The sequence below is a fragment of the Adiantum capillus-veneris genome, chromosome 10 (genome assembly GCF_014529385.1).
Source record: "Adiantum capillus-veneris isolate H3 chromosome 10, ASM1452938v2, whole genome shotgun sequence".
Classification (NCBI taxonomy): Eukaryota; Viridiplantae; Streptophyta; class Polypodiopsida; order Polypodiales; family Pteridaceae; genus Adiantum; species Adiantum capillus-veneris.
Window position 1 is genome coordinate 145,299,363 of NC_140940.1, and position 22,887 is coordinate 145,322,249.

General features: G+C 46.4%; 1 protein-coding gene across 5 annotated transcripts in view; it reads left to right on the forward strand.

Annotated features, from left to right (window-relative positions):
• Positions 1 to 22,887, forward strand: part of LOC147449796 (transcription factor ABORTED MICROSPORES-like) — a 71,870-nt gene that overhangs the window by 22,405 nt on the left and 26,578 nt on the right. For 3 of the 5 annotated variants that reach the window (XM_086522152.1, XM_086522151.1, XM_086522153.1), the window contains 4 exons: positions 16,126 to 16,236; positions 16,340 to 16,525; positions 16,684 to 16,759; positions 16,862 to 16,930. In XM_086522152.1, coding sequence (XP_086378278.1) covers positions 16,151 to 16,236; positions 16,340 to 16,525; positions 16,684 to 16,759; positions 16,862 to 16,930 — 417 coding nt within the window. In that variant the 5' untranslated portion in view covers positions 16,126 to 16,150. Of the gene's footprint in view, positions 1 to 16,125; positions 16,237 to 16,339; positions 16,526 to 16,683; positions 16,760 to 16,861; positions 16,931 to 22,887 lie in introns of those variants that run through there. The other 2 variants (XM_086522154.1, XM_086522155.1) reach the window with 1 other exon arrangement.

Consider the following 22,887-nt stretch of genomic DNA (forward strand, 5'->3'; position numbering starts at 1 on the left):
TGAAAATGCAGATCGAAATGATGTTGCCACCGTCTCCGTTGTTGCTGCATTACTATCACCATCAACCGATGAAGACGTAGAAGAGGGAAAAACCAAGTCGTTGGGATCGATTGCGGGACACTTCGTCTTGGCCGCTTCTTTCTCTTCTTTGTTGGCTTTGATGGCGGCATCCTTGGCTTCAAATACCTTCAACAATTGCTTCTCGACCACCTTACATATTGCTACTTGTTGTCCCGCCAGCTTAAGGAGGTGAGCAAGGACTTTGGTTGTGCCGGATTGCCATTCAAAGCCACGTAGTTTGCACCTCCATGCACGTGCACCACCGGCCTTTCCCAACACTCGGGAATTCACTTTGTCCCACCATGAAGCTTCATCCTTCTTCTTCTTCTGCTTCGCACCCAAGGGCACACGTTCACTTGATGCGGAAGCTTGGGCCATAAGTGATGAGACTTGAGAGAGGGAGGGAGCTTGAGAGAGAGAGAGAGAGAGAGAGAGAGAGAGAGAGAGAGAGAGAGAGAGAGAGAGAGAGAGAGAGAGAGAGAGAGAGAGAGAGAGACATGAAATGAAATGAAATGTTATATTAACGTCTTCAAAAGGCGAGGATGACCTATGAGACCAAACTAATACAAAAGTGGTGAATCTGTTACAATGTCTGGGTACCTTAGTACTAAAGAACTATGTGTGAAAAGTGTGAAAGTGTCAAAATAAATGTGAAAACTAAATACAAAGTATTAAATAAACTTCTTAGGAGCATTCTGGGTGTTTGGCTAGAATGCTTCTAATCCTTTGTTGTAGTCTCCTCCGGTAAAGTGTACTTCTGCATCTTGGTCGTGGTCGTCTCGATTTCCTAAACTCAATCCCTCTGTCAATTAGGGTGCCTTTGGTATGGATATGGGTACTCCTTTGTGCTGGCTGCTGGCCTCTTGCTTCTCCTTCCACTCCTGCTTCTCTCGATCCGAAGAAATCTGTGATCGGCCTCTGAGGCTGTAGTGCTCTTTGTCTTCTCATTAGATTATCTTTGTGCCGATGTAGTTCCAGTAGGTACAAACCTAAGCATCTGTGATCTTGGTATTGCATGATTCTATCTAGAGGTCCAAAGCCTTCTTTAAATAGGCAATGGAAACGCCTACGTATCTCATAGTATACTGTGCAGTGGCATATGTAGTGTAATTCTGTCTCCGGCTCCATTCCGCATAACTTGCAAATTCTACTCTCAGGTGGGATTCCCCTAAATTTGCCAAATTCAATTTCCAACTGGTGTGAGGATGTACGAATCTGACCAATAGCACATCTCAAACCATGAGACAGGTGGGTATCCATGTAGCTCGGGTGAATCACAAATCCATCTTCGAATAGCTGTAGGAAGTTTTCTTTGTAGTCGGCCATCTTCGTGTCCAATTCTTGTGTAGGGTCTACCCATGTCCTCTTAGTATCCAACTTTATAAGATCCTGACGGATGATTTTATTAATCTCCGTTCGTGTAATTGCCAGTGATGGAGCTTCAAAAGAGTATTGGAAGGGGGGTAATCTTTCCATACTGAACCCGTGTCTCTGAAACCACGAGGACAGTTGCGCATACCAGCATGATATCCCCTTTTATTGCTAGTTGTCGAGACGACTCGAGGGCCAGTCTAGTATATCGGCAATTATTTGTATCCCGCAAACCATGTATAAAGGACACTGATCTGGTAAGAGCTTCAATTTCTATCGGAGGGGCAGCTAGTTCCGCTCGGGTAATCGCGTGTGGTACGGAGGCCTTGGCTCTAATCATTCGGGAAATCATAGATACCAAAGGTCTCTCCATTGACTTCCAATTATCCTGATCCACAGATGGTCCCCAAATCTGGACCCCATAAAGCATAGCCGAGGCCACCATAGTATCAAAGAGCCATAGTTTTGTTCGTGGTTCCTGAAACTGCACTTGTGAACACATCCTCTCCAACCCTCCCAAGGTTGCAGAGGCTCTGGATAATCTAGCATCCGTTGCTTTCTTAAGAGTAAACTTCGGTCCTGCAAATACCACACCAAGGTATGTGTATGCATCTGTGTACTCTACTGTATCCTGGCCATATGCAAATGTAGGTGCCGATCTCCTAACCCACTGCGGTGTAGTGTTAAACACCATAACTTTGGTTTTACCCAAGTTTACCGACAGTCCACTGTCCTCCGCGAATTTTTGTAATGCATCTAGTTGCCTCTGCATTCCATCTGGTGATTCTGCTATCAATATAATATCATTTGCATACAACAACAAAGGGATCCATGACCCTCCAAGTTGAGCACCTCTGTCACCCTCTCTATCAATGTAATCTGATACCTCATCTATGTACATACCAAATAAAGTAGGGGACAGTTGGCATCCCTGCTTTACTCCAACGGTGGAATGAACATGTCGGAATTCCCTTCTGGAGTACGTACATAACCAGTTCTAGACCCGTATAAGGCCATGATCCCCCAAATAATCTCTTTGGGGACCCCTAACTCTTGCATCGTGCGCATCAATCTGGCCCTTGGTACTGTATCAAAAGCTTTCCGAAAATCCACAAAGCAACATCCTTCTCTCGTTTGCTCTTCCTTCCTCAATAATGGCTAAGAGCGTAAGAATATGATCTAAAGTGGAATAACCCCTTCTGAATCCAGCTTGTCGTGTTGCCCTTATGCCCTCATTCTCTGCCCATCTACTCAATTTTTGTTCAAGAATGGATTCGTATAGTCGGGCCATTGCTCCTAGCATTCACCTGTGAGAAATCCCATTTATTGCTCGGTTGCCATCACAAACCCTGTAGCCTCAAGCTCAAGATCTATTTGGCTTATACTACCTCAATTGGTACACATACCTGCTTCCTAATAGTTCTCTAAGAGAACACTCTTGAGCATGTTTAACACTAGAATGGTAACAGGACACTTTTATGTCCTTGGACACTTTTGTGTCCTGTTAAGTGACCATTTTGCTTGAGTTATTTGAAGAGTATGAAAATGAATTTCTAGGTGCTATATATCCACAAAGTTGCCTTATTAGCTGAAAAAAACTTAGCATTTTTTTTGGAGTATCGATCTCACCATTAACCTTACTCTTGCACAACATTTTTGAACCTAGACTGTGTGAAAAAACGGGTCCTGTTTTTGGTTTTTTTTTCAATTTTTGGCAACTATACCACTCTAAACTTCATGTTTGTGAGGTTTAGATGGCTAGAGGTGTTGATAAGGTCAAGAGAGCATGATCCACTGCAATCCCAACCGGTCTGGGTCCCAGCTTAAAGTCCTCGATACCAGAAATAAAGCTTGGTGAAGTCATGACATAATCCACTGTACTGGCCCCATGCTTGTGCGGGAAGCATGTGAATCCCCCAGATAACGGGAAATTCTCTAGACCATTAAGTATGGCCAAACCATGTATAGTTGCCATCTCCATGAGATGTCTCCCATATTTAGTGTGTTCTTTATCCTGTGAGTTTCTAGTAAGCCCTTTTTGTGATAAATCCACCTCTCTTAGCATTTCCTCTGAAGTATCATAGAATACTGTTTGAGAGTTGGCCGTTCTGGCATTAAAGTCTCCTAAGAGAACGATGTCTCCATCTCTAGAGAGCTCCCATATGTCATTATTCAATATGGAGAAAGGGGACTGTCCTTTAGGTGAGGAGTAGACTGAGGTACTTGGAGGGAAGTAGCATATAGCGATATATAGAAACCTACCTGTCTTGGCTCTCATTCTCACCCACATATACCTTGCTTGCTCATCTTTCTTGATAATCTGTAGTAGTGGTTTCAGCTCCTCTTTAAATAAGACTGCTACTCCTCCTGAACCCCGGCTACCCCGTAGAGATCTCTTGTCTGGTCGACCAGCTGTTTCCCATAAATACCCCTTTACATGTGGCATACGCTGTCCCGGTATCTGGCGTGTCTCTGAGTAGAAAACTATGTCTCTGTCCCTAAAGCTATCTTCAAAGGCACCTACATTTAGCCTATATGATCCATTACAATTCCAGGCCTCTATTCGGGGCGTCGCCCCATAGGTCTCGCACCGTCATGTTGAGCGCTTTTCCAGAACCACTACTTTCCCTCCTCTATAAAAGGCGATTTTCCCCTTTTCTCTTGCTGCCCTGATCTCTGGCATCAACTCTTGCATGTGTGCCACTTGTGCCAATGTAAGGTCATCTCCTAGGAAAATACCGGTTTTCTTTAGAGTTGGCCTCTTCTTTAGAAATTCTTTCCTTATTTCTATATTCGGGAAGCGGAGAATAAGTGCCCTATCCTTTACGTTTCCCTTCTCAACGATTCCTTTCTTGCCCAATCTCCATGCACTTGATTGAGTGGGCTCTGTGATGCCCATTCGTTGTAGCAGTTCCTTCACTTCTTCATCTACATTCTCTTTGTCTTTGACTCCTGTGACCCGCACATGCAGAGCCCGATTCTTCCTTATCTGCTCTTCCTGAATGGTCTAATTAATAATGGTAGAAGTAGGTGTGGTCTTGAGCATCTGGGCCTTCCCTTTCTTCGCATCCTCAATCCATTTCTCTGCTTCATCAACCTTTTCTTGTGTCTTAAAAAGACATTTCGCCCATGAAGATGCCGTTTTCGATTTCTGTTCATCTCCTTCCCGTAGAGCTTTCATCTGATCCTTCATGTCCTCGAGCTCCTTCAGCATCGAAGGTTGGTCGTCTCCCTTCTCCTTAGTCGTAGATTTGCAAGCTGCAAGTTCTCCTTTTAGCTCCTCGATTATTGCATCTTTTTTCGCCATGTGCTTTTCCATATTTGTTCTCCATGCTTCAAAAATTGCTACTGCCTCATCGAGTTTCTTTTGCATAACGCATTTTGTTACATTTACTTCGGCCTTGATTAGGTTTCGTAATTCCGTTTTAAAGATCTGAATTTCCTCATTCTGTATTCCCCGGATCTCTCTCCTTAGTTCTCTCATCATGTCTCCATACATGGAGTTCCTGTAGCTCTCAGCGCTCGCGTGCATTTCCTTCCTGATGTCATCCCTCATATAGTTTAGCTCTGATTTGAGCATCACCTGGACCTTCTCCATCATTAGTTCATCATGTATCCTGGAGGTTTTCCCTACTCGTAAGGATCCTAGTGATAGTACAGTATCTTTGTTTCTCCGTTTAAATATAGCTGTTGTTTTTTTTTTGGGGGTGGTGTAGCTATCTACACCCGGCCCTTCCCCTTCGGTGGGCGGATCCATTGAACCCGAGCCACAAATGTGGGGTAGGGTACTAGGGTACTAGGGTGAGGGACTGAGAATATGGCAAACTTAACCAGTTTACCTTAAGGCTTAAAATCTCTTTAAACTTGAGCGCAAAGAGAATGGTCTTAAGGCTTAAAATCTCTTTAAACTTAAAATTTACCTTAAGGCTTAAAATGAAATAAACTTGAACGTAGGAGATATTGACTTTCTACGCATAGAAGAAGGGGGGTGCCGGCTGCTGGACTTGCTACGCGTAGAACAACTGGACTTGCTACGCGTAGGACTACGCGTGGGACTGCTGAGGATAGGACTGCTCACGTAGGCCTCAGCCTCAGCAGAAGTACACAGGGTAGTGTGTGCAGGTCTCAGGGCAGCGCGAGCAGGGGCATCAGGGCAGCGCGAGCTTCAGGGCAGCGCGAGCATCAGCGAGAGAGGGATTGAAGAGAGAGGGCAGTGCGAGCATCAACTACACCATCATGGTTCCCAGAGAGAGGGGAGCGCGAGCATCAGGTACACCAGCGCGAGCATCCATCGTGCAAGGAGAGAGAGAGAGAGAGAGAGAGAGAGAGAGAGAGAGAGAGAGAGAGAGAGAGAGAGAGAGAGAGAGAGAGAGAGAGAGAGAGAGAGAGAGAGAGAGAGAGAGAAATGAAATGTTGTATTAACGTCTTTAAAAGGCCAAAACGACCTATGAGACCAAACTGTTACAAAATTGTGAATCTGATACCATGTCTGGGTACAAAAAGACTAGAACAAAATACTACTACTACTACAATCCATCCTCATTTGCACTCTGGATGTCGAGAGAGTATGGCTCGAATCCTCTGCTGCAGTCTCCGTCGATGTTGTGTCGCCTCTCTCCTCGATCGTGGCCGTCTAGATTTCCATAGCTCCAGTACTCGATCGATGAGAGTGCCGGTAGTGGTCGAATGAGTGTGGGGCCGAGCTCTGCAGTGATGGTTGCTCCTCTGGCTATCCCATATCTAGTGAAAAAAATCTGTAATCCATCTCTGGGACTGTCTCTCTCTAGCTCTCCCTAGTAAAGTGTCTCTATATCTGTGTAACTCAAGTAGATATAGCCCAAGACATCTTTGATCCTCATAACTCATGACCCTAGAGAAAGGACCGAAACTCTCTCTGAATAAACAGTGGAAACGGCCTCGAATCTCATAGTACACTGTGCAATGACATATGTAATGTAACTCGTCTCTGGCTCTAGCTGGCATAAGCGGCATATCCTGCTGTCTGTTGGTATCCCTCTGAATCTACCAGTCTCAATCTCCAGCTGATGTGATGATGTGCGTATCTGACCAATGGCACACCGCAAGCCATGAGACATATGTGTATCCATGTAGTTGGGTCGAATCACAAACCCATCTCCTGAGAGAGAGAGAGAGAGAGAGAGAGAGAGAGAGAGAGAGAGAGAGAGAGAGAGAGAGAGAGAGAGAGAGAGAGAGAGAGAGAGAGAGAGAGAGAGAGAGAGAGAGAGAGAGAGAGAGAGAGAGAGAGAGAGAGAGAGAGAGAGAGAGAGAGAGAAAATGAAATGAAATGAAATGTTATATTAATGTCTTCAAAAGGCCAGAATGACCTATGAGACCAAACTGATACAAAAGTGGTGAATCTGTTACAATGTCTGGGTACCTTAGTACTAAAGTACTAAGTGTGAAAAGTGTGAAAGTGTGAAAATAAATGTGAAAAACTAAATACAAAGTATTAAATAAACTTCTTAGGAGCATTCTGGGTGTCTGGCTAGAATGCTTCTAATCCTTTGTTGTAGTCTCCTCCGGTGAAGTGTGCTTTTGCATCTCGGTCGTGGTCGTCTCGATTTCCTAAGCTCAATCGCCTTGTCAATGAGGGTGCCTTTGGTATGAATGTGGGTACTCCTTTGTGCTGGCTGCTGGCCTCTTGCTTCTCCTTCCACTCCTGCTTCTCTCGATCCGAAGAAATCTGTGATCGGCCTCTGAGGCTGTAGTGCTCTTTGTCTTCTCATTAGATTATCTTTGTGCCGATGTAGTTCCAATAGGTACAAGCCTAAGCATCTTTGATCTTGGTATTGCATGACTCTATCTAGAGGTCCAAAGCCTTCTTTAAATAGGCAATGGAAACGCCTACGTATCTCATAGTATACTGTGCAGTGGCATATGTAGTGTAATTCTGTCTCCGGCTCCATTCCGCATAACTTGCAAATTTTGCTCTCAGGTGGGATTCCCCTAAATTTGCCAAATTCAATTTCCAACTGGTGTGAGGATGTACGAATCTGACCAATAGCACATCTCAAACCATGAGACAGGTGGGTATCCATGTAGCTCGGGCGAATCACAAATCCATCTTCAGATAGCTGTAGGAAGTTTTCTTTGTAGTCGGCCATCTTGGTGCCCAATTCTTGTGTAGGGTCTACCCATGTCCTCTTAGTATCCAACTGTATAAGATCCTGACGGATGATTTTATTAATCTCCGTTCGTGTAATTGCCAGTGATGGAGCCTCAAGGGAGTATTGGAAGGGGGGTAATCTTTCCATACTGAACCCTTGTCTCTGAAACCACGAGGACAGTTGCGCATACCAGCATGATGTATCCCCTTTCATTGCTAATTGTCGAGAGGATTCGAGGGCCAGTCTAGTATATCGGCAATTATTTGTATCCCACAAACCATGTATAAAGGACACTGATCTGGTAAGAGCTTCAATTTCTATCGGAGGGGCAGCTAGTTCCGCTCGGGTAATCGCGTGTGGTACGGAGGCCTTGGCTCTAATCATTCGGGAAATCATAGATACCAAAGGTCTCTCCATTGACTTCCAATTATCGTGATCCACAGATGGTCCCCAAATCTGGACCCCATAAAGCATAGCCGAAACCACCACAGTATCAAAGAGCCAAAGTTTTGTTCGTGGTTCCTGAAACTGCACTTGTGAACACATCCTCTCCAACCCTCCCAAGGCCGCAGAGGCTCTGGACAATCTAGCATCCGCTGCTTTCTTAAGAGTAAAAGCAGTTACAGGAAAAGCTTCAAACTCAAAAGCTTCAGGTCCCAAAAGCTGGCAGCATGAAACGCGGAATTCGGTATGTTGTGCCATGTCAGCAGTGTCAACGCAATTCGCGAAAGTCCGTACGTTGTGCCACGTCAGCATGCCAGTGCAAATTTGGTGTCCTTACAGCTGCCCTGGCAGCCTTTTTAATCTCCCTAGTGTCCCTTGGGGCCCTGTCAACAGCAGGTGCCCATAAGTTGGAACAACAACTTATAACTTTGGGTCTGATTAATTTGGCATGCCACCTCGTCATTTTGTGACACCTATCCCATGGCATTAGATGTGTTATTGGTCAGCTACGCACCTCATCACACCAGTTGGAGATAGAGAGTTGCGGATACAGAGGTATACCCCCAAAGGAGAGATTATGCCTGGTTTGCCATAGAGATCCAGAGACAGAGAAGCACTATATGTGCCAATGTACAGCATTCTATGAGATCCATGGGCGTTTTCATTGTAGAGAGGGCTTTGGCCCCTTATCCCGCATCATGGATTACTATGATTAGAGGTTCCTAGGTCTCTTCTTGTGGGAGATCCGTAGACTCAGAGAGGCTACCCTTAGGAGCAGAGGACCTACACATAGAAGATCCATATAGAGCCAGATCACTACTTTTTACAGGTGGACTACACGGGATGGCCCATCACAAGTTACCCAGTTACACCCTCATTAGGGAATTCTTCTTGATCGAGGCATCCATCTTGGCTGCTCACGACGCCCGAGGATGCAAGGATCCTTACATCGTAGACGAGAGCTGACCATGGAGGACATTGAGGTCATACTACAGAGACCCATGAGAGAGCTCATGGGATGATCACCATTGTCTACTTTCCTCATTGTGAACCTCATTCATGTGAGTGTACCCCTCCCCATATGTTTTGAGCTGATGTATTATATGATGAGGATGTTGATGATGCTGAGGATGCAGGTTAGGCTTACAACCCACTCTAGGTACCCTCATTTATTTTTATCTTTATGTTCCCTTGACATTGTACTAGAGTCACACATGGATATAACCTTTTGGTCTCATAGGTTTTGGGCCTTTTGAAGACGTTAATATAACATTTCATTTCATTTCTCTCTCTTTCCTTGCCCCGGAAGTATCAAGAGATCCCTTTTGCCTACAACTTCCTAATGCTTGGCTGCTTATCCACATGCGGTGGAGCACTGAGGGGATTTTTCTTAGTGATGAGTACTACCGCACGCAAGAGTCTTCTATAGAGACTAGTAGAGAATATAGAGCTCAGGCCAAATATGCTGCAGGTGGGAGAAGCTGAAGACACTTGATGCTATGGTGAAGCCCATTGTCCACGTATTGCAGGTCATCCATGCATAGGCAAGTTCTACAAATCCAGGAATAGAATGATTGAGAAGCTCCATGAGCTTGTGATGGATCAGGTTAACCACGAAGAAATCATGATCTTGTGTGTGTCTCGGTGGAATGCCTACTACACTCTCCTACATGCAACGGCCTACATGGTCGACCCCAAATTTCTAGGGAAGAAGCAAGAGAATGACAAGGAGGTGAGCCATTGGATTTGCATTGTCTTGAACCGCCTTCGTATTGACAGTAACCTCCGGTGTAAGGTTAGGGATCATCTCTCTCTCTCTCTCTCTCTCTCTCTCTCTCTCTCTCTCTCTCTCTCTCTCTCTCTCTCTCTCTCTCTCTCTCTCTCTCTCTTTGCCCTGCCTGCTGTGCTGCTCCCGCGCGCGCTGTGCTGTCGCTTGGCTTGCGTCCTGGCCCCCCCCCCCCCCCGCCTCTGCCCCTCGTGCCCCTCGTTGCCTGCGCTGCACCCTGGCGCCCGCCCCTGCACTGCACCCACGCGCCCGCCTCACTGCCCCCCCGCCTCTGCCTGAGCTGCCTGAGCTGCACCATCGCGCCCGCCCTGCCCTGCACCCACGCGCCCGTCCCCCCCGCCCTGCCCGCGTGCTCCCCTCTCCTACGCGTAGTATGTCTCCCCCCCCCTTTTTTTCCTTTCACGCGTAGGACGTCCATCCTCTACGCGTAGGGAGTAATTTTTATTTTTATTTTTGGCCCACCCCCCTCCCCCCCACTCTATCTACCATACTACCCCCCCCCCCCCCCCCCCCCCCCCCCCCCCCCCCCTTCTCTCTCTCTCTCCAAACTATAACTACCGCTTTCCCCCCGGGCAGTACCGCCTCGCGCTCCACCACTCGTCGAGACCGTCGCTAGTGGGGGTGCACACGTGCATCTAACCCCCTTGCGGACGACTCCCCCACACGCCCAACTGCCGCGCCCGTTGCTAGGGTGGGTGCACACGCGCATCTAACCCCCTTGCGGACGGCGATCAAGCATGAGGAAGACGAACGATAAAGCCGACCCCCTAGAGGATGCCATTCAAAAATGCAAAGAGGAAATGACGGAGACCATCACCAAGCTGAACCGCAATCTCTGGGGCACAATAAACATTCTCGAAGGACGTGTGCTGATTCAAGAGAGCAAGATAAGCACGTTGGAAGACCGAGTGACGACCCAAGAGGAAGAGATCACGTCACTCAAGAAAGAACTCGCCGAAGCCCGATCAAGAAACACACTGGAAGAGGGCGAACTGTAACCCTCAGTAATTGAAGAAATCAACACGATCAAGGAACAAGTACGAGTCATCAAAGAGGGAGAAACATAGCACAAAGAAATGACGACTTCTTGGGTGGATGTTCTTACCAAAACCCAACAGAAGGCGGACGAAGCCGAGAAATGGATCAAGGTGGCCAAGAAAGGAAAAGACAAGGAGATAACGCCCACGTCTACACCCAACAACATCATTAACCAGATACTAGAGGAGGAGCAGAGGAGAAGGGTGCGCGCTTTACATGTGAGAATTTGCGGTCTTAAAGACAAAGGCAACGTGGACGAAGAAGTAAAAGAACTCACAGCCTTGATGGGGATTCATGAGCCGACACACACAAGGTCATGGAGAGTGGGCAACATAAAGAAAAATGGAGGCAGTGGAGAATCCTCAAAAGAAAGAGCACTCATCCTCCGTTTTCCCTCCATGGAAGCAAAGAAGTCATTCTTGAAGAAAAGACCAACTCTTAAAGAGACTGGCATCTTTCTTGGGGACGATCTCACCCTCTCGCAGATCGCTCATATGCAGGAATTAATGCCGGAGATTAGAGCGGCAAGGGGAAAAGGCAAGATCGCTTTTTACCGAGACGGAAAAGTGGTAATACTTGAGCGACGCTCCACATGACGGTGCGAGACTTATGGGACCACAATCAAAGTAGCTGCTTGGAACTGCAATGGATCTATGCGTCTTGATGTGGGTGCTTTTGAGGATAGCTTTATTGGAAGAGACATCATCTTCTACTCTGAGACACACCAGGCCCCTGGGCAATCCATGCCTCACATCAGTGGATATAGGTGGGAGACAACCTACAGACAGGAAACACGCTCAGAGCACAAAGGGCGGGGCTCGGGAGGAGTGGCAGTGTTATTTAGAGAGGATCTGCAGCCACTGATACATATAGCCCGCAGGGACGAGCAGGCTAGGTACATGTGGGTGAGACTGAAAGCAGAGACAGGCAGATACCTCTATCTAGCTATTTGTTACTTTCCCTCAAGTACATCAGTTTATGCACCACCCAGAGGACAGTCCCCTTTCTCTATTTTGGATGATGACATATGGGAGTTCTCTAGGGACGGTGACATTTGAACGCGACCAAGTTTTGTCTCTATTTTGGCAGCCCCAAGCAAACTTGACCCCATTGGGCAACTCAAGTCAGCCCTCGATTAGGTCATTGAAGAAATTCTTGACCTCAAAGCTTGCCTTGGCAAGCTTGAGTCTTGATTTGAATCCATGATCAATCTCTCTACCGAGAAGGTGAAGGAAGTGGAAGAAAAGGCTACTTGAGCCGATTTGGCAATGCTTGCTAAAGTGAAGACTTGTGTGACAATGGAGATCCAAGAACAATAACTTGTATTGTTCTTGTAGATTCAGCCTCTTGTATTGAGAGAGCCACTCCTTTCTCCAAAAGAAATAAACATGATTGTGATGGAATCCTTATGGTTATGCCCTTTTTGCATAATGATGGGAATTGTGGTTTATAACATTTTGCCTAAGGACTTCTATGAAAGAATGACTGCATCATTTTGTCTCGAGAGATCTGGTCGAGCCTGAGCAGAGCCGCCGATTTAGGAGCATGCCTCAGAACAGCTAGACTAGAGCCAGACTTCAAAGAGAGGTGCTGTTGGGGGACGTCACTCACAGACAGTCACAGATGGACTTCCGACGCCTGGTGCGGCGGAAGAAGAGGGCTTTTTTGGCTAGACTCCAGCAGGATCTATATCAGCTATTCTTGAGTCAAGACTCGCGTGAGGCGTGGCGGCTCTTTCATGAGCAGTCCCCCTCCCCCCCTGCTATTTCCTCCATAGAGACCTGGGGTCAGTACGCATCATCTTTGTACACAGTACCTGGACAGCCGCCCCTCCCCAACCCCCCCGACCCATGCCCACATACATGTGTCTTTTTCACTGCTGAGATGGTGAAGAAAGCCATTGACAGGATGAAGACTGGGAGAGCATATGATCATGAGGGCCTAGTAGCTGAGCATTTCATGCATGCCAAAGACCTACTAGCAGAGCTTCTAGCAGTTATGTTTAACCGTGCCATGTGTGAGGGCCTACCGGACACTTGGAGCCTATCTACAATCGTACCTAGCTTCAAATCAGGGGACCCCATGGAGCCTGGGAATTATCGCACTATTATGATTGGGCACACACTGGCACGGTTGTATGCATCCATTCTTGAGCAAAAGCTGAGTAGATGGGCAAAGAGGGAAGTAATACGTGCAACTGGGCAGGCAGGATTCAGGAGAGGCTTCTCTACTCTTGACCATATCCTAACACTCAGGGCCATCATCGAGGAAGGCAGATCTCATGGGAGACGGATCTATTGTAGCTTTGTGGACTTCCGCAAAGCTTTCGACACGGTACCCAGAGCTAGACTGATGCGCAGATTACAGGAAATGGGAGTACCCACAGAACTCATTTGGGGGATCATGGCATTGTACAGATCAGTAGTAGGGCATGTACGCACCCCGGAGGGACTTTCTACACCGGTTCACTCCACTATCGGGGTGAAGCAGGGCTGCCCGCTCTCTCCCACTCTTTTCGGTATGTATGTGGATGAGATTTCTGACTACATTGACAGCGATGGGGATAAAGGTGCTCAGTTGGCAGGGACATGGATTCCACTTTTGTTATATGCTGATGACATAGTGTTGATCTCCGAATCCCCAGAGGGAATGCAACGTCAATTGGATGCTCTGCATACGTTTGCCCACGAAAGTGGTTTGTCTGTCAACCTGGGTAAAACCAAGGTTATGGTGTTTAATACCACCCCACAGTGGATCAAGAGGTCAGCACCTACACTCACATACGGCCAGGAGAGTGTGGAGTACACAGACGCTTACACTTACCTTGGAGTGGTTTTTACCGGACCTACATTCTCACTCAGAAGAGCAGCAGAAACCAGACTTACTAGAGCCCACGTAGCATTGGGTAGATTGGAGAGGATGTGTTCGCAGGTTCAGTTTCAGGAACCCCGGACGAAGCTCTGGCTCTTTGACACCTTGGTGGCTTCAGCATTGCTCTATGGAACCGAGATATGGGGACCTTCACTGGATCACCACAGGAGGACGGGTCACTCAGACGGATGGGGTAACATGGAGAAACCTCTCGTCTCTATGATCTCGCGGCTCATTAGAGCCAAGGCATCAGTACCACGGGCCATTATCCGAGCAGAGCTAGCGGCCCCCCCACTTGTGGTGGAGGCGCTCACCAGATCAGTCTCCTTCATAAACCGCACATGGGAACTTCCTAGAGACAGATATGCTCGCATAGCACTTGAATCCTCTCGACAGTTAGCCATACAAGGAGATACAACATGCTGGTATGGGGAGATGACATCGTGTCAGGCACATGGGTTCAGCATAGACCGGCTGCCACCATTCCATTACTCATTGGATGCACCATCTCTCACTCTTACACAGTCAGAGATCACCAAGCTCATACGCCAAGACCTGACCCAGCTAGACACCAGAAGGACATGGATACAACCAGCACAGGAATTGGGCACAAAGATGGCTTTCTACAAAGACCACCTTCTCCAGCTTACGGAAGATGGTTTTGTGGCGAGACCTAGATACATGGATACCCACTTGTCTCATGGGATACGATGTACTATTGGCCAGTTACGCACATCTTCTCACCAGTTGCGGATTGAGACTGGGAGATACAACGGAGTACCAGCAGAGGACAGGACATGCCCCTTGCGTAACATGGAACTTGAGACAGAGCTACACTATACATGTCGCTGCCTCGTCTACTACGAGATACGAGGGCGCTTCCATTGCTTGTTCAGAGAAGGTTTTGGACCACTCTCAAGAGTCATGGGATACGAAGATCAGAGATGTCTGGGTTTGTTCTTGCTCGAGCTGCGTAGACACAGAGATAGCCTGATGAATGGCGAGGCTAGCCAGTCTCAAAGACGGATCACAGACTTCTTCAGAGCAGACATGGGACAGCCGCAAGAGCCACTCCCACAGGAGAGCCCCCCCTCGTCTCACACCAGAGGCACACTGATTGACCGAGCGATTGAACTGGGGAAATCCAGGCGCCCGCGACTGCAAAGAACTACACAGCATCGACGGAGGCTACAACAAAAAATTCGGAGCACGCTGGCCAGGCATGCATGACGCCCGGTCAGACTACTAGCCATGGAGGAAATTGATGAGATTCGCCAACGACCGATGCTAGATCTCTTGTGATTCAGCTATCCCAACAAGCCGCCCATTTTTTTGCTAGTCTTTTGCTTGGTTCACATCGATCAACTTAGGACCCCATAGTATATATCTTTGTTTTGTACTGTTGTTAGGTTATTTTGTTACTCTGACTTTGTATCAGATCCACCACTTCGTAACTTTCGGGTCTCATAGGTCATTATGGCCTTTTGAAGACGTTAATATAACATTTCATTTCATTTCATTTCATTTCATATCTCTCTCTCTCTCTCTCTCTCTCTCTCTCTCTCTCTCTCTCTCTCTCTCTCTCTCTATCAACAAAAAAAGGGCTCCCTTGGTTGTCTCTCTCTCTCTCTCTCTATCAACAAAAAAAGGGCTCCTATGGTTGTCTAGATGCACAATTAGATCGCACCACCATTGGGGCGGCGCTATGGTGGGAGGACTATGGATTAGATGGACCTAAGTTGCAGTGCTTGGCTATTTGTGTTTTTGGCCAAGCGGTGAGCTCCAATTGCTTGGAGCAACTTTGGAGCGTATACAGTCACATTGACTCTAAGAAGAGGAGGAAACTTGGGGTGTAGAGGGCCAATGATCTAGTGTTTGTGAGGGCTAACTTGCACATAGAGCTGAAGGTAGATCCGTTCACTGAGTGGGAGATGGCACATGATGAGGCCACTTCCTCCAGCGAGGATTTAGAGGACGAGGTAGAGGTGCAACCTGATCCTAGGCTTGATAACTTCAGCTTTTAGGATGTTGGAATTCTTTTCATGAGCCAAGCACTTCCAAAGCTTGATATGCCATCGTGGCATTGTGCCCTCCCCACCCTCCCTAGTTAGTCTTTAGCCTTTTTTTGCCTCTGTCGTTTGGAGGCCTTGATGCATATATTTATCAACTTGTTTCCATCACCACGCCATCAATGTTTTATTGGCAAATTTTGGTAATATGGGTCATGTCTTCTGTCTATTTTGGTGCAATTCAATGGTCAACGTGTTGTTAGATCAGAGATACTTTTTTGAATGAGCTAACACCTTTCCAATAGAGCAGAGTATGTTTCGGATTTTATAGTACAATTATTAATGGATTCATCTGAAGATAACAAGGTACTTGCTCGTTAATGCTTTGCCTGGTAGCTAAAATGCCTTATTTTCTCAGGTGTATGTAAAAGCATGCCGAAGTGATGGGTCCACATGAGCAGCTGCGATACCTTCTCAATGGAAAGGGTGTTAATTTTGTTCTCTATTGGAGACTTACTGATGACCAAAGGTAAAATGAAGCTCTTCATACATTATCAAGTTTCTTGAGAATCTCCCAGGACACATTGTGAAACTGTATATGTACATTCTCACCAACTCGTTGTATCTTTCAGGTCTGTGGAGTTGACAGGTTGTTGCTGCAGTGGCACAGTTGTTCAAAATGAGCTTGAAACCAATTTCAATTCATCTGCACCTTTCATGGAAGGGCCAAAATGCCCGGACATTGCTATCCCACATTTGAAGACAAGAGTTTGTGAATATTTGATACAAATGCCTCAATCCACTCCTTTGGAGTCAGGGTAAAATTATTATTAAGCAGCATTATGATTTATTCTAAAAGCACTCTGTCAACATGTACTTGGTGTATGTGCTAAGAGCTTCCATGTTTATGTCTGCTGGTGTATATAGGAGGGGTTGAGTAAAGACTGTAATTTATTTCAGAATATGCACTTTGCAGATTACATGGTCAGGTGTTATTCACAGGCCAGCCACAATGGATCAACATGACAAATTCTGATGCATGTGCTTTAAATGTATGCTTTTTCTTTTATGTCATGATTTCTTGTATATACCAATGAAAAGAAGGAATAACCTGTTTACTAGCATGGATAAATATCTGTGAACTGGCATTTCAGGAAGTTTCACAGGCGAAAGTATATGTCCCAATGCCAACTGGACTACTTGAGCTTGGTTTGTCAAATCAGGTATGGGTGCATGGTTTTCTTCCTACTTCCTTCGAATCTTGCAGCGACTGAGCACAATGTTGAGATTGCCTTCAGGATGTTATTACCACCTTGTCTGCGCATGATGACTTTAGTGGTTGTCTTGCAATGAAACAAGATAACTTGCGTGCTCTGGTGATCTTATGCTTTGTGTATGAGAGAGAAAGTAAGAACCAAATTTTTTGTTGACCTCTCAAAGAAACCAAAGAGAACTGGCCTATGAGAAAAACCATATAAAAACTGTCTGTGTCATCTGGATGGCATAAAGATACAACAGAAATGTATCCACCAAAATGAGTCTGTCTCTACCTCCTCTCTCTGCATAAAATGCATATCCTGATTTCTGGCACTCTCTTGGAGTGCGTACTGCTCTACCTGCCCCAATCTTTGATTGGTGTGAAGAGACCTGGAGCTGCTCAGCCACTACGCTAAAGCAATGTGGTAAGAATTAATCCATGTAATGTGGAATCTGGTGAAGCTATATGTGTCAACATAACAAACCGAACTTTGTAGAAGGCTGTCTTGGTGCGCACATGTCCGTAAGTGTGAAGAGACCTGGAGCTGCTCAGCCACTACGCTCAAGCAATGTGGTAAGAATTAATCCATGTAATGTGGAAGCTGGTGAAGCTATATGTCTCAACATAACAAACCGAACTTTGTAGAAGGCTGTCTTGGTGGGCACATGTCCGTAATGGCTTTCCAAGCAAAGAGCAAACTAGAGGCGACCGAGCAACCAGGAATCTGACCGACCATCTTGCCAAGCACAATCTCTCAGAGGGAAGTTTGCTAGTGACCAAAGGCAGGAGTGGTAACATGCTGACATAGTGCAGCAATCATAATTGTCCATGGCTGAGACGGTTGTGCAAGAGTAGGAAATAACCTGGCCTTCCTCGCAGTCCCCCCATAAGCGAGGAGAGGAGAGAAGGAGGCCAATGCAACAACGGCAAGTAAAATTGAACATATGCCTTCATGATGCTTTGGACAATGTGGACTCGAACATGTAATGGCCATGTAGAAAGTTTCCAATAATGCAATTTGACATTGAGGCATTGCATGACACAATCCACTTGCTGAGTATTGGTTACTCTCCAGCCAGTAGGATACCCCAAGTGTCTGACAACCACATACGGATCAAGAATTATGTCGGGCCACAAAAGAGGATGTCAGTTGGCATGAGTTTAGATTCCAAAAATTAACCTTAAGGCCTGCTGCCGGACCAAATCTATCCAATGCCTGCATAATCTGTCGCACATCATCCTAGTTGTTGCGGGGCATAAACAACGAGTCATCGGCATAAATGTGCCTAATAAAGTCATTCCTAGAGGGTAATTTCAATCCATGAAGACGTCCAAGCCAAGTCCAGTGATCCAAATGCAACAACAAGGGGTGAGTGGCAATGGTATATAACAAGGCACTAAGTGGGCAACCTTGCCTGACAGAGCATCCAAGAGGCCAAGGTTCAATCAACTCACCATCAAGAAGGCTTGAAGAAGTACTGTGAGCAACAGAATATATACAACATTGGCTAACCTTGGACCGAATCCAACGGCCCACATTGTAGTAGCAATGAAATCCCACTGCACCGTAACAAAGGCCTTTTCAATGCTACCTGCATTATGAGTACATCCTGTTGGGTGTATTTGGCGTACTCCATTCCAATCAACACTTCAGCCAAATTATCCAAAATTTGGCAACAAGGGATGAAGCCGTATCGCACTAAATGGGTACCCTCTATAAGAGGTTTCTTGATACAATGAACAATCATTTTACCCGGGATTTTATAGATAACCGGCATAAGAGTAATTGGCCGCCAATGTGAGAACTGCTCACAAAGTGCTTGTTCAGGCAACAATCTCAGCAAACCCTCTTTCCAAGATGATGGCATATTGTGTTTAGACCATGCAGTATTCATCATGTAGAGTAAAGAATCTTTTAAAGGCTTCCAAAAAGAAACAAAAACTTCCACAGTGAACCCATCCCAACCAGGGGAACGTCATACTGAGTGCAATTCATTTTCTGTAAAATCCACCTCCATTGCGAGAGCATCTTGCGACGAGATAATCGGATGCACTATAGATAACAAAAGTTGGCATGCATGAAGAACTTCAGCAGAAGCCGGAGGAGGAGCAGCAAAGACATCCCCAAAATGGAAGACCATGGCATCCCCAAGCTCACGTTTTGAGGTTGTCCAAGAACTTGATTGGACCATAACCCTCTTAATGGTTTGGGAAGCCCTTGAATGGTGCAAATGCTTAATTTTTTTTTCGAGGCACATCCCTTATCCACAAACGTCCAATGGCGAGCGCGAGTCTGCCATTTGTCTAATTTACGTTTTTCATTATGTTGCAGACATAGTCGAGCTTGGCAAAAAGCTGTCGAACAATGAACGTGTGTCAGCCAAGAGTTGGAGCTGTTGATAAACATGTTTGGCATCCTCAACATCACCACGTAATTGAAGCATGTAATGCTTGCCTTAATAATGAATCACACCTTGCATACGCGCAACAAAGGGAAACCAAGCAATATTAGGATCAAGATGCAGTTGGGCGACCAGTGGGGGAATAACATCATAAATCATTTGGCGGAACGCCTCCGCCCAAAGTGAAATGACATCACAACAGGGGCATGATCAGACAACAATAGGGTATGATCTATGCTCATTTCGCATACAAACTCATCAAATTGTTGTATGCTGAGGACATACTACCGAACTACCGAACTAATCGTGCACGATATGAAGAGTAAGCATGTTGAAAAGTATATCCAGGAACATTAGGATGCAAGAGGCTCCACAAATCCGACATCCATGTGCATGTAATGAGACCTGCAATTCCACACCCAATATATGTGAATTTCCTATGGTGTTATCAGATAAAGCGGGTGCATGGTTGAAATCACCACAAAGCAGAGCATTAGAAACCCATGGATAAGAAGACAATGTATGCCACAAAGCAGCCCGTTATCCCGATGTTGTATGTGCATAAACACCACCAAATTGATAAGTTTGGCCATTGATCAACATTAAACTGTCATCCAACGACCCGCTGGATCATTGTACGCCATAACTGGTTGGAACTCATGCCTAACCATAATCGAAACATCTGAAAATCCAGATAAACCAGCATATGCTATCCAGTAACCCGCAAAATATGAACATTGCCTAGAAAATTCATGCTGATTATGCACTTTGTAGCGGAGGTAATGTGTTGTGCTCTCTACAATGGGTGCTTCTCAGTGCAATGTGGGTGAAACCTCACTCCAACAGCATGAAAACACTAAACAACAAAGCAAACAGAGCGACTCAAAAGTAGAACTTGAACAACATGGGACTCAACTAACTCAAATGAACCAGTGCACACCTCCCTCTCCTCCTACTCCTCTCATCTCTCCCACTCGACCCGCATACTTTTTTGCTGGCCCGTCTCACACCCCACTATCGGCTTAGGGAGGTAGGGCCCGTCTCACACCCCACTATCGGCTTAGGGGGGTAGGGCCCGTCTCACACCCCACTATCGGCTTAGGGGGATAGTGCACTCCTCAACAACACGGAGATCTCGTGGTAGTGCTTTTTCCGCAAGCTGACTAGCTTGGGAGGGACAACCCTACCTGAGGACGCCACTTTTGGTGCAGGCTTGCCTTGTGAGTCAGTCCCTCGAGGGTTGACCAGCTTTGATATTTGCTTACGATGGGACCTCTTTGTATACAACTTAAAACATTTCCTTGGCGACCCATCTCTTGACCTTGAGGCAACTTGCTATAGAGTTCCATGTTTTGTTTTCTGGCAACCAGAGGAGCAGATGCCTTCGACACAGCTGTTGGCTTCTCATTTCCGTTTTGTGGCAGGGACCACATAGAGTGGACCATGCAACAATGGAGGATTGGCTCCATGTTCAAGCTCTTGAGTTCTCTCACTAGACATGGTACTTGGGAGTGATAGACTTGATACAGACCCTATGGCCATTAGCCAAGTTCTTAGTGACGTCACACTTGATGCATCAGGATGTAGATACATTGTGGTATACTTCTTTGCAGACACCCAGAGTGCTCCTTGCTATGTATATGTCCATGAGGATTCCTGGACAAAGGATGTAGCACTACAGACTGCTCGCTCATCTCGGGCATGGGTTGGATAGACACTTTAGTCATGCCTATCTCAAGGTCGCTCGAATGCAGACTACTCCCCATCCAAGCCGGCCTTGAAGATTTCCATGCTGGCTGCTGCGCCAATATCGGTTTTCTCCCACCGACCCCATGAGGATAGTCTCATGGAATGTGCAGGGGCTTGGTGGATCCCAATTTACACACCAAGAGGGGTAGGCTAAGACAAGAGCGTCAGGGATGCCTCATGGGTGGCGCATGCTTCAGGAGCATCACCTTTGTGAGAGGTGTGTTTGCCTTTGTGGACAGATCTTGCGTGGTCTCTATGAGACATTTTGGTCACCTGCTTCCGGGCCTGGAGGCATTCAAGGAGGTGTATGTATGACTATTGCGGACTCATGGCAGCAGGTCATTGTGGACAAAGGTATCATTGTGCCAAGCAGGGTCCAGTGGGTCACTATGCAGGTTCAGGCTTCTTGAACATTTATGCACCCAACCATGTAAGTGCATGGGCTGAGTTTTGTCACATATCATAGAGTCATTGCCTCATGCAGAGCAGTGGTGCATTGGGAGTGACTTCAACATCCTTGAGGACCCCATGGATAGGATTGAGGGCAGCCTTGCTACTTTACATGGAGCTGAGCTGGTTGCTTGGGAGCGTCTCTGCATGACTTTGAGGATCTCGGATGTATGGCAGCTTGCAGATTTTGTGTGGACTTCAGACAACCTCTCTTTCTCTCAGTTAGACCGTAGAGTAGGAGGGGCGAATCTATCCCAACATATCGCTTTAATGCACGCTAGTGATTGCATTTGTGGCATGGGCAGTATAGTTGTCACAAATCGCTGACGTGTCAAGTCACTGAAGAACGGAGCCAACCTTCAGATCCCGACGGAGGGGCCTAAACCCTAAGTGAAGAAGCAGTAGCTGCATTAGAAGTTTTGCCAACTTGCAAAGTCTTGCCGAGAGGTCTATTTTTAAAGAGAAGTTCTCGCCAACTTATGGGACCCCGTCCGATGGGGCCCAAGTAACCCAAAGACATCAAAATAAAGTGAGACCAACACTCACACACAAAGATTTGCGTAGCAATTGATGATGTGGCAACAATACGGACGCTCCACAAATTGCGCTGACATGTTGACGTTGCAACGTGTACGGATTCCGCGATTTACGTTGCTGATGTGGCAGTTGTACGGATTTTTGCAAAACGCGTTGCCTGTTTTTGGGTGCCAGCTTTTGAGCCAGTTGCTTTTGAGTTTCAAGCTTTTCATGTAAACTGCTTTTCAAGGTCAAGGGCCTTTAAATAAGTGCAGAGGGCTCAATCTCTGGCACTCTTCTAGGTGAAGGTGCAGAGAGCGAGTACCGGCATTGTACTGAGTTCAAGTAATATAAAGAAATACCGAAAGGGGCGCCAAGGTTTGGGGGCCAATACTCTCTGGGGTGGAATTTCGCCACTCCGTGTCGGGTGTGCTCTCTCTCTTTCAGTTTGGTTATTATTGAAGTGCTAAAGTGTGTTCAATCTATTCTTATTAATTGGCATGTGGAGCCCATCCCGTGAAAGTGGTAACGTGTGCTTTTTTGAAAGCATACCGGTCTTTCAAAAGAGTAGATAGAGCAAACCGGCGCTTCCAAAGGCTACTGGAATTTTATTTGAAGAATCTTCGTGCTCCGACCCCGAACTTATTAGCCACTCCCACCCTTACTTCATCGCGCATTGGGCGCACTCCCGTCTTCATAGATCTGTCTTACAAGGCATACGCCATAAAGAACCCAAGACATGGCGCTCATGGATTCAACAGAATATTTCTTCTCGATGAGCTTCACGACATCCTCGGCAGAATCT